The sequence below is a fragment of the Momordica charantia genome (genome assembly GCF_013281855.1).
Source record: "Momordica charantia cultivar OHB3-1 chromosome 6 unlocalized genomic scaffold, Mcharantia_2.0 BLBB01000006.1, whole genome shotgun sequence".
NCBI classification, from domain to species: Eukaryota; Viridiplantae; Streptophyta; class Magnoliopsida; order Cucurbitales; family Cucurbitaceae; genus Momordica; species Momordica charantia.
Window position 1 is genome coordinate 11,466,131 of NW_028275164.1, and position 13,057 is coordinate 11,479,187.

Here is a 13,057-nt window from a genome sequence, read left to right on the forward strand (position 1 = left end):
CAGTTCCTACAAAAATGAGTCACCAGTACTATAATAATTATAAAATAGTCTTTTGAAGAAACTGGAGAGAAAGTCTCTTTATAATCCACGTCTTCCTTTTGAGTGAAATCTTTTGCAACAAGATGTCATAAATCTTTCATTTTTGCCTTTCGAGTCCTTTTTAGTTTTAAATATTTATGTTCAACCAATATGTTTCTCATGAATTTCATCTCATATCGCAACTCGGCTAGATCCCAAACGCCTTTGTCACTCACGAATTTCATCTCATATTGCATAGCTTCAATCTATTTATCTGTCTTAGAACTTTTCATTATTTGTTGAATTATCCTCATGTTCTTGAAGAAATAGAATATAATTATCTGGTATTGTACTTCTCATTTCTCGAGTAGATTTTCTTAATGGCACTTTTATATATAGGGTAGAGTGATTTGTCCTTAGTGTTTTCTTGAGAGATAATGACATCGAGTATTGAAACTTGATCTTGAATTTCATTATTTGAAACTGCTTTACTGACAACGGTAGTTAGGTAATAAATGTAACCACGTCATTCTTAGCAACATTTTCTTCCTTAAAGACAACATCTCTACTTCTATCTCTCTCCTCAAACTCAATATTCTCAAGGAATCGAGCATTTCCCATCTTGAAAAAGGTTCTTGAAGTGAGATTATAAAACTTAAAGTCACGAGAGCAATCAACATACCCAACAAAGTATCAACTTATGATTATTTGGTTCAATTTATTTTCATTTGACCTATACGGCCTTGATTCTATTAGATATCTCCAAATATGTAAATATCTTAAGTTGCGTCTTCTTCTTGTCCACATCTTATATGAGATTTTGTGGCTAAGTATTCTGTTAAGTATGTGTACTGCGATTTTTAACGTTTTTCACCAAAGAGACTTTGACTAAGAAGAATGAGCAACCATGCTTCTTAACCATATCTTTAAGAGTCCTATTATGCCTCTCACAACTTCATTCATGCTAGGTTTCTCAAAGATCATGTACTGAGGAACTATGTCACATTGTTCACCTGATTCATCATATCGACCATAATATTCTCTTCCACGATCAGATCTGATGATTTTAATTTTTCTTTCAAGTTGAAGTTCAACTTTTACTTTAAAAGACTTGAACACATCCAACGCTTGAGATTTCTCATGAATTAAATATAGGTAGTAGTATCTTGAGTAGTCATCGATAAACGTGATAAAATATTGTTGTCCATCCCATGAAGCTATAGAGAATGATCTACATATCACTACAACAAATATCATATACAATAGCGGCAAAAAACGCTATAGTAGACTTTTCATAACGTTTTCAAGTTGCAATGGTAGGCGATGATATGGAAATTCCGAGACTTTCGGTATCGTTTTTTGTATGCTATGCCAAATGTTATAGAAAGTTTGTTTTTGATTGCATAATTTTAATGGTATAAAATCTTTTGATAGTGTTGGCAAAATCGCTATGATAAACGTTTTATAGCTTTAAAAAAATGCAATGAAAAACCTTTTATAGCTTAAATTTAACGTAATGGTAGATTTTCCATAACGTTGTACATAGCATCCAATAAACCCTATTATGAAGATTGCATAATGTTTTTGCATATGTTGTGGTAGCTGATGTTATGGAAAATGACTAACTTTTTATTGAATTTTTTTGTATACTTATGTTAAATGCTATTAAAACTTGCATAATTAGGCTATTATTAACCTTTAGTAGCAACTATAAAATGCTATTACAAACTTTTCTTAACTTGGCAAAAATGGCAAAAATGTTATGGAGAAGTTTTTATATATATTTTTTAATTCAATTTTAGTTTATATTTATAGTATTTTTCAAATAGTATTACAAATTCTTATAGCATTTTTCGAACTACAATTTGAGATGTGTTTCATAGTTAAGCATGAATGAATAATTTCATATTCAAGCCTACAAAGTATTAGAAATCTCAAAGTACATATAATAAAAAAAATCTTCAAATTTCAAGCACATATCAAATTAAGTAATTATATAATCTAAAAAATTCATATAACTCCTAGAATGTTCTAATACATATATCGAGTATAAATCGTTCTAAGTAAATATGTATGAAACTAAATAATGTATGTAAATCTAAAAAACATTTCAAGAAGGTAATTGTTCAAAATATTGATAGATACATACATACAATAAGAAACATTGTTCCAAATCTGTAGACATTTGTCAAGCTTTTTCTCGTGTTGCATTGCATGCACATCAACATACTTCTTTTCCCAACTCCCGAGTCCTCAACATTTCCATTAGTAAATGGGTCTAAGTTAATTAATTTTGAAGCAAATATTTAGGCTTCTTATACAATACATCTCACTAAGTAGTAAAAAGTAAGAATAGGAACTCGAGAAGCTAACACAACCAAATGGAGTTTGCATGTTGAATTTAAACATGAAACTTGGCTATCAGTAGCCAACTAACAAAAGTTTATTGGCTCTCAATTCTAATGTGCTCAAAATTTGCAAGTTATTACAAATCCGTTGAAACCACAAGATACAAAAACATCAATTTTTTCAACTTTTTTATGTTAAGACATAGGTGCTTTAACCACTTGAGCTATGCTTGGTTTGACATCATTTATTAGTAAATATAATGTATACCGATGTTTTATGATTTAGATTATAAAATTCAACAATCAACATGTTAACCGCAGTAGGTGGACCCTAGTTGAATGGTTGATATTCAATGTACTTGTTGCTTGAAATTTAGGCCTTCTACCAACCCATTGAAATAACATCCACCGACAAATAACAAGCAAACTAGATTTCCAAAAAAGGAAAAAGATTATGTAATAAGAAAAATTTTCTCAAGTTTTGGTATATGAAAAAAAAATTTATATCGCCATCAAATGGAAACTTGCACCATGACCATATTCTCAAGGCACAACCAAAATTTTGATTCGTAACATAAACTCAAAAAATATTTTTCCTACTTGAACCAAATCACCTAAACTAAAGAAAATAGATAGAATATTCCAAGGTTGAATTTAAAAATAAAACATTTAGATTCTCTAAAGCAAGAAGCTTGAATAGCCACATGTTGAGAATAAATAATTTCTTCTAAACTCCATCAAAGCTTCCTCAAGAGAAAAATAAAATATGAAAGATGGGGTAAAACGGAAGGAAAAGATAAGTTTGCAATTAAACGAGAAGATTAAACGATGAGGAAAATAAGATTAACATTTCAACTTATAGATTCTAGTTGGTATGTTTTAATCTTAAATTTATAAGGATAGTATTTTATTTGCAAAGGTAAGTCTGCGGGCACAAAACATATAAAAGCCACATCTCAAGTAGTAATATTATCAAAATGGCCACAGAAGTGATGGAGGGTCAACTTATGAATGAAAAAGTTTAGAAGTCTGGTTAATGTAGAGTATGAATCCATTACATAGGCCTTTTCTACCTAAAACAAACCTACGCTTCCTTGCTCATATAGTCTAAATGAAACCATACCTAAGCTACATGTATAAATAATTCAAATCTACACCAGATTCAGTAGGGGTGTTTAGAAAAACTGACAACCCGAAGAACCCAACCCGAACCATAAGGGTTGGGTTGGGTTGATTTTTGGTAGAATCGAAAATTCAGTTCGGTTCACGGGTTGAGTAAAATTTTTCTCGGTTCCAACCGAATCGAACCCACATTTACACAATAATATATATATATATATAACTTAGGGTTTGGGATGGGATCACAGTTTTGCCGCCTCTTCTCCCTCTTTTCCCTCTTTGTCTCTCTCACATGTCCCCCCCCCCTCCCACCTCATCTCCCTCTCCCGTCTCCCTCACTCCCCCTCCTTTCATCTCCTTTTCTCCCTAGAACCATTTCAAAAACTATGATCGTCCCCCGGGAGCAACCGTCGGCGGCGAGGCAGACCATCAGAAATATATCGAACACAAACAACTTCGTCGCAAGATCCGAGTACACTGGCAGCAACCTAATCTCTGATGTATAAGTCTTCTTCATGCTTACTGAAGGGATGTGAATCCCGGAGCGGAAGCGGACTTTCGTTGCTGATTTTCGGGATACAAAATCGAATTTTACTGAGGGAAAATACAGAGGAAATTCAAACCTTTGAAGATCGTTTCTTCAGTGAATTCCTCTCGAACACCACCACCGGATCTTCCTCGCTATCCTCTTAGGTCTCGAGATCGTGCTCGTGGTAGCACCTTGATAGAAGAGAGGGAGAGTTTGAGAGAATTTTGAGAGAGAGTTGTGGGAGATTCTTCCTTGGTTCTGTTTGTAACACCTCCTGTCTCATTCTCCAACACTTGGAGAAGAATAAGAAAGGTGACGTGGGGTAACTCCCCACGTCACAAAACCTCCCACTCCCCTGCAATTTTGCAGGAGAGTTAATTTTAATACTAATATTAATAATAATATTAATATTAATATTAATATATATATAATATATAATAATAATTAAAATATATATATAATAATATATATAATAATTAATATATATAAAATTAATTAATCAAATTAATTAATCCAATTAATTATTAATCCAATTAATAATTAATAAATATATATATACATAAATAATTAACACTTAATTATTTATAATAAAATTAAAATCATATTCTAAAACATTTCTCTCGTATAACCTATAGTTTTAATGTACATCTTATGCACATTATTTTTAACCTATAGTTTTAATATGAATCTCATTCATATTAATTTTATTTGAATCTCATTCAAATAATATCTCTCATAATATATAGTTTTAATTTATAATTAACTATATATTATAATGTATCAATATACATATAATCCCTTAAGTAATTTGAACAATTCAAATTCTTCCAAAAACTTGATCCTTGTTTTACCCGTTATAAGCTAGCAAGGGGACCTAATGGACCTATAGACCCGAAGCTCCAACGATGCAAGATTAATCGGTCAAACTCATTGACCGAGTTAATCTAGATTCGTTAACTACGGGTCATTCCACTAAAGACCCGCAGTTGCACTCTTCTCACTGCAGAATGTTTTCGTGTCCATGGATATATGACCATTAATGACGAGTCAATCCTTCACGAGTGTTCGTAACTCAAGTTGGGTCAAATTACCATTTTACCCCTGAGTTACATCTTACTCCTTAAACACCACTGCTCATCTAATGAACAACCCAGTTATGGTCCAACCAATAACCGGAAGTCCCTCTCGGCCAATGAGAGGGTGGGGCCCCTTGTTCAAGTCCCGGAGTCAGCACTCAAGGGAACACTCATCTACTCCCCTAAAGTTGAGGAGGAGTGAATTCCATCTTGTGAAGTTATGTTCCCAGCTCCCCACTCGGTCTCGTCCCCAAAATGGTAGGAATGTTGAGTCGGCGACTCGGGCCACTATCACCCATACAGATCAAAGGACGAGCCCTCACGGGCAGGAGTCATAACTCACTCAGGATTGAGAATGAGTTGCCCGGTCATCCTAAGAAATGACAATCTATTAGTTAACAGTGTTACAACTAAAGATTGCCTATTTCGCGGTCCGGTCTTATACAAACTCATTGTATAGGATACCCCCACTCGCATGTCTTCACACGAACGACCTGGATTGAGTCGTCTGTAACCTTAACAGAGCGGGCCGTATCCATAGTGTTGCCAGGATAAGGTACCCAGCCTTATCCATATACTATAGACTCTTTAGGTTATTGACGAGATATTATCCATTCATATATCAGGGGTATATCAAATATATACCCCGTATATCAACTATATACCCAGTATATATACTGTCCCGATTACATCACAAATAACCTTGGATGTTTAGTTTATTGGATTTTGGATAATGCAAAGCTATGATTCAACAACAAATTTATTGAATAAAACTTTATTAAATAGACATTTGTTTTTACAAAATACAAACTACGAGTTTAGGGCAACACACCCAACACTTACGATATCGTCTTCTCTGATTTCGCTAACAATTTGTTCTTCGTCGTTCTGATCCCCTTCTCTCATATGCAAATCTTCAATCTCTGTTCTCGATGGAACCCTAAACCCTCGATTTCGACGGGGACAAAGACTCTTTCACGCCCCTATCCCTCATCTTTGCTATCCCCCCTTCCCCTTTCCATCCTCCTTCGATGACCGCTGCAATTTGAGCATTGGGTTGGCTTTTCTTCGATACTAATCTCCCTCTCTGGTTGTTTTGTTTGGCACTCTTCCCCTCATTTCGTCTCAACCCGGCAACCCGACCTGATATAATCTGAAACTATAAGGGTTGGGTTGGGTTGCAAGTCAAGTTCGGTTCTGTCGGTTCTCAAATCTATCCAACCCGAAAATTCGGGTTGGTCCAAAAAAGTCCCCTAACCCGACCCAACCCAACCCGTGAACACCCCTCAGATTGAGTCTATGTTTGTTGAACCAAATGCAGGAGTAGGTAAAACTTTAGTTATGTAACAAGTGCACGTAAATTAGGGGTGAGCAAAAAATATAAAAAATTCGATTTGATCGACCAAAACCGACCAAATCCACGTCGGTTGATCAGTTTGGAAAAATCGATTTTTGATCGGTCGGTTTGGTCGAAAAAATGATTTTCGACCGACCAATGTTCATGCCCGTATTAAATGCAGCAGACTGCATTAAATGCAGTTTACAATGACATTAAAAGGCCGCTAGCCAAGCAATGAAACCGGCGACCCATTTAATAGCTGCTGGTTTTAAGGTCGTTTGGGTCCTTTTTTTTTAATCTATTATTATCAAACAATAATTTTGTTTTTCTCCTTCAATCCTATTCTTTCTTTTTCTCTTTCTCTCTCCCCTCATATTCTTTTCTTTCATCTCATATCTCACATGCACACCAACTCCTCCTTCCTCATCTTCTTCTCTCATCTTCTAAATCCTCGATTCGCACAGCAGGCCCTCCCACGGCTCCACACTCAACAATCACCCATAGTACCTTCAACTCCGACATTGGCCCTCACGATCAACCATGGGTTCTCCTTCGCAATGTTGTAGCTCAACATAAGGAAAAAAGGCTATTATGAAAATCGACAAAACCGATTGACCGAACCGACTGATCGATCGGTCAGTGCAAGCTGTCATCTCTGAGAAGTCGGTTTTCTTAGGTCGATTTTCAGCACCGGGGTTTTCCAAAAATCGACCCCGGCCGACTGATGCTCACCTCTAATGCAAATGCATAATACAACTACATAAATCAAAATCTACATAAATTTGACAATGATTCATAGGGGATAAAAACATACTATTTATTCAAAATACAAAGAATAAAATATGCAAACATTATGCTTAGCTAAAGGCTCATAGCTCCGACTTCCCTTTGAGGCAAAAACAATTAACTCATAACATAAGGAAATAAGGAAAAAAATAAAAGAGTAAAAGAGAACAATTCAACATTGATCAAATAAATAAGAGTTTATCACATTTATATCCTCTAAAGTCAAAGATGCTTCAAAGTAAGAAAAGACAACAAAAAGATTAAATACTCTAACTAATAACATTACGGATTAGAATGAGGTTTCATATATAACTTCCACAAACATGATTTTAGGCACTAAAAATTATTGGTTTCTTCTAAGTTTTGAGATTGTCAATATTTTTTTTTTCCCTGATAGACTATTAAATCATGAAATTTTGTACCATAGCATTATTTACTTTCAATTAATTTGTATTTATTTTCATCTTTTATGTCTTTTGTTTTCTCTTGTAATGGCTGGTGTCCTTATGAATCTGTTGTGTTGTCCTTTAAATACTGTTCATTGCCTAATTTTTCAAATTAGGATTTTTCACCAATATAGAATGTTTTATTTTCAGACTATTATTCCATTTCCTCTCTAGAATTTTGATGGTATCAGATATTGGTTCAATAATATGACATAATTCCTTCTCGGACTCCTCTCCTGATCTTAGTGTGGGTTGTTCATTCTCAGCCCCTTTATCAATTGGAATCACTAGACCCACAAATGCTAACGTACGATTGCCGTCGACACTCATTACTACCAGACTGCCTCCACTGCTGACGATGTTTCCTCCTACTCCTCTGCCATTTACTAGTGTTTCGCGTCCGCAGTTCAATATATTCCAACAACCGTCTATGCCTTTATTTCCTGCTCCAGCTCCAATGTTCATGCCCGTATTCTTCCTGAACGTGTCTCACTCCCTCACAGTGAAACTCACATATTCAAGCTGTTTATTGTGGAAAAACCAGCTTCTAAATGTGTATTATGCTTATGGACTTGTGAGATTTATTAATGGCACTATTCCTGCTCCACCATAATCTCTTGACAATATTCCTCATCAGGTAAACCCCGATTTTCTCATTCGACAATATATGTAATAGAACGGTGATGTTGTGGCTGTATTCCTCCCTTATAAAGGAAAAAATGGGTGAGATAATTTCGTTTTCTATTCCCTTTGACATTTGGGAATCATTATGAAAAGCATATGAATCTACTTCTACAACTAGGATGCTCAGTCTTGAGTCATAAATTCAGCAAGTTAAAAAGGATGGTCTGTCTTGATGGAACTCTTAGACATGCACAGCGGAAGCTAAGGATCATAATACACTTAATGAAACAATTTAACTAAAATAAGCATGCTTGGAAAAATGATGAAAAAGGTAAAGAGAAAAATATTAACTTTATACCTTTGAAGACCTCCATTATAACTTCTTCTCCTAACTCAATGGAACCACCAACAACAAATCCGTGCTATCTTCGGGTTGATGAACACAGTTGTGGGACTGGATTTTGAGTGAAAACAAAGAGAAAACACTAATGGCTAGGAGAAGACAATAGAAATTTGAGTGGAAAAATTATGCACTTATGCAAGAAAGTATTAGCCTTATCCAAGTGATCTTCATCACCTATATAAAGACCAAATGCATGCAAAGACAAGCCTTGCATGTCTTCCACTTCAAACTCCACTAGCATGTAAAAGATAGGTGTCATTGCTTTGAAGAAACACTTCAAAAACCACTAATTAGTGGGAAAATCCAACTTTGATAAAACTAATTTTTATAAAAACAAAAATTGAAATATCAATTTTCTATTAAAACAAAAACCAAGTCAAATCAATATCTCATATTAATTGGTCTTTGACACCTAAGCTTGATTAATCACATTAATCAAATTACAACTCTTTTTCATGCTTTGAACTTATTTAAAACTAATTTAAATAAGTCATACTCTCCATAATAATTAAATGTCAATTAGATTATATATTATATCTCATATAAAATACAATATTCCCTTAAAAACCGAATTTGAACACTTCAAATTCTTGCTTCACCTAGTTCATCAATTTTATCCTTTATGAGCTAGCATGGAGACCCGTTGGACCTACAGATCATGAGCTCCAACGATTCGAGACTAACCGGTCAAACTCTTTAACTTAGTTAATCAACATTCGTTAACTAACAGGACTGTCCACTATAGACTGTAGATGCACTCCCCTCACTGTAGATATATTTGTGTCCATTCGATATAACCGTCATCGGTAAGTTGATCCTTCACAGGTCGTTCGTAACCTCAGCTAGGTAAAAAAAATCGTTTTACCCCGGAGTTACATCTTTTCTCCTTAAGTACCACTATCCCTCTAATGAACAATTGATTTAGGATCAAATCACTAAATCCAATTCCTCTTGGGCCAGTGAGAGGATGAGGCCCCTTGTTCAAGACTCGGGATCAGGCCTTAAGGGAACAACCTCTCTACTATCCCTAAATCGGGAAGGAGTGAATTCTGTCTTGTTAATTCTATGTCCCCAGCTATCTACCCAGTCTTATCCCTGAAATGGGAGGCATATTGTGCAGCGCTGATGAGCTTATTTTCACCTATGCAGATCAAGGGAGAATCCTGAATAAATAGGAGTTCATAGATGGCTCAGGATTTAGGTCAAGTTATTTAGGTCATCGATAAACGAAAATAATCAGTGTTATCCGTAAACGGTGTTAATACGTAACAATGATTATTTCAGGGTCAGTCTTACACAATCTCATTGTGTAGAACACCCCCGCTCACATGTTTCTACACGAACGAATCAGGATTACTTCATTTATGACACCTTACAACATTTGTAACAATCATAAAGCGGGTCGTATTCAATAGTGTCTCCAGGAAAAATTACCCAACTTGATCCATGTACTATAGACTGTTTAGGCTATTTACTTGAACTTGATCCAGTTTATGTCTCCACATAAAGTCCAAGTACTCATTATAATAGCCAAGGGTTCGTAATTTATTGGATTTATTAAAAAAAAAACAAATTCACTTTCATTTAACAACATTTGTCTGAATAACCTCACATTAATGTTCACTGTTTAAAAACTACGAGTTTTAGGGCAGAGTACCCAACATGTCTGTCTCATAATATTTAGCAAATATTAAAGAAATTGCTGATAAGTTGCATCCATTGGTATATCCCTCAAAGATCATATTTCATATATTTTAGAAGGTATTGGGATTGAATATAATGCTTTTGTTCCTTATATACAAAATAGTTCTTATATGCCAACTCTTGAGGATGTGCGCACTTTGTTACTTGCTTATGATTACAAACTTAAAGAAACAAAGTTCGGTGGAACAATTAAATGCAGTTCAAGTGAATGTGACTAAATTCCAATCAAATCGACAATTTGGCCTTGCTGACTTTTCACATGGCCTTTGTTGGGGTAAATTTATCAAAAGAGCTTAAACTATAAGGTATCTCCTCCCAAAATCATCATTCAAAGGTCTTTTCTTAAAGGATGTGGTAAATGGTGTACTATATAATGTGCTAAATAGTGCACTAGAGGTTTCCTTATGGGATGCACTAAAAAATACACTAAAGTTGTGCGAAAAATGCGCTATATATGATGTCAGAGCTATTTTAGTGTGACATAGGGTAGAGATATGGTGGAAATAGTGCAACCACCATAGCCGCTTGTGTTGGGACACCTAAAAATCAGAACTATTTTGGACTAGAAACCAAACATCAGGTGTAATGGGCCAAACGAAAAAATGAAGATAGTCAGTTGAGTGCTAAAATAGTGCAACCAGCGTTATACAGCTGCAACGTTTTTAGCGCGACCAGCGCATAGCTTATAGTTTAGCCTCGACGTGAACGTCGAGAGTGCTAGTTGCACTATGGGTTGGGTTGGGAGGGAGATTTTAACTCATAAATTGTTTGGATGGAGGTTAATTACCGTCTACTTTGAAAATTTTCTTTCATAAAAAGGTAAACCTCTTTGGAAACAATTTTGGTATGTTTTTTTTATGGACATTTTATTTTTTGAGAAATATTAGATTTGGGAGCGTTGCGACTTTGATTTTATTTTTACCTCATTTTCTCATTTCCAGTCCGTGTCGCTCGTCCTGCTCAGTACAGGTAAACGCAAACTGAGCGGCTTGAGCTGTCTCAGCGACAATTTCACAATCGTTTCTGCGATTAATGATGGGTTATCATCGTAGATCTTCTACCGTCACTGCTAATCTCTGTAGCTTCTCCGGGAGATTCTCGATTCCAATGCGATTGCAGCTACTCTGTATTATTTTGCTGGTAACGTTCTATTACCATTTGTTTCCTCTCTGTTCTCAATACATTGGAAAATTCATGGTCAAGAATTTCCTTTGTCATCTGCTTCATTCGAGATTCGCTTAAGAATTTTTGTATTTGTTCCTTTGATTCTGTTTTTTAAAGCTATTTTGTTCATGAAGTTGATTCAACTCATTGGAGTTCAGTCGTATTAACGAGAAAGAAAACAGTAAACAAAAGGCAAGACTAAGAGACCCGAAATTGGCATAAGTATTCATGTAAAAGAAAATAGTACGAAGTACAACAATTCATGAAATTGCTTCGGTTCCAATTTGATGGGAATCACAATTGAAATTAAAATTAACAAAAAAAAAAAAACGAAAATAGCGTAGAAAAGTTCCAAGCATTTACTCTCCCCGAAGTTAATTCCATATTCATCCTGCCTTCAACCTCTTCATGCTATTGTATTTTAGTATTTATAATTACTTTTCTAACAAATTCCTTAGTGTATAACTAATATGCCCTCATAATATCCCAATATTTTCCTATTAGTATTCCCCACAGAGAGTTTTTTTTTTCCCCTTTCATTTACATGTACGTCATTACTGATGTATAAGCTTCTTCTATGGAGAAGGTCCATCAAAAAAGGCGTCAATGGTGAAGTATTATCATCTGATTAGCCTCACTACTCTGGTGTATAAAGTTGTGTCTAAAGTCTTAACACATAAAGATTAAAAGTGACAATCTTGTCTACTATTGGTCCTGCACAAAATGCTTGCATCAAAGGAAGAAATATTCTTGATTCAATTCAATATTAACTGCATATGAAGCTGTAAAAAATTACAAAAGTGGGAGAAAGAAGGCATGATATTTAAGCTTGATTTAGAAAAAAGATAGGATTGATTAGGATTTGTTGTTTCTGGTGCTTGAAAACAAGGGTTTTGGGTCTAGGTGAATTAAATGGATGAAAGAGTGTATTCAAATCATAATGGGGATTTAAAATACTAAGAGTTGCCCCACATTTGTTGTATTAAAAAAAAATCCTAGAAGTTTCTTTGGTAACCAAATATAGTAGGGTTAGATAGTCTCATGAGATGGATGAGCGTGCAAATTGACCTAGACGTTCATGAAGAAAATGTGTATTCAAGATACCAAATTTTTTTTTCTTAATGGAAGGCTAATAGGGAGAACTAATGCTTCAAGGGGAGTAAGACAAGGCAATCATCTTTATCCTTTCTTATTTTTTGTTGTGAGTGATGTTCTTAGTGTTTTAATAGAAAAAGGGTAGTGGGTTGATTGAAGGTTTGCTAGTGGGAAGAGAGAAGGTTCATGCCTCACATTTGCAATATGCGGATGATCTCGTGTCGTGTTGTGACAATGTGGAGGTTTATGTGGAGAATTTAATCAAAACAATCATAACTTTCTAAGGTGCTTCTGACTTAAAAGTTAATTGGGTGAAATGGACGGTTAGTAAAATCAGTATTGGAGTCCAGAGACAGAATCTTATGGCTCATTGGTTGGATTGTAAGAAGGGAGATCTACATATATT

At 34.9% G+C, this 13,057-nt stretch overlaps 1 protein-coding gene across 1 annotated transcript in view; it reads left to right on the forward strand.

Moving 5' to 3' along the window:
• The first annotated feature begins 11,310 nt into the window (after positions 1-11,310).
• Positions 11,311-13,057, forward strand: part of LOC111023880 (uncharacterized) — a 50,937-nt gene continuing 49,190 nt past the window's right edge. The window contains exon 1 of the mRNA XM_022301378.2: positions 11,311-11,532. Coding sequence (XP_022157070.1) covers positions 11,425-11,532 — 108 coding nt within the window. The 5' untranslated portion in view covers positions 11,311-11,424. The remainder of the gene's footprint in view (positions 11,533-13,057) is intronic.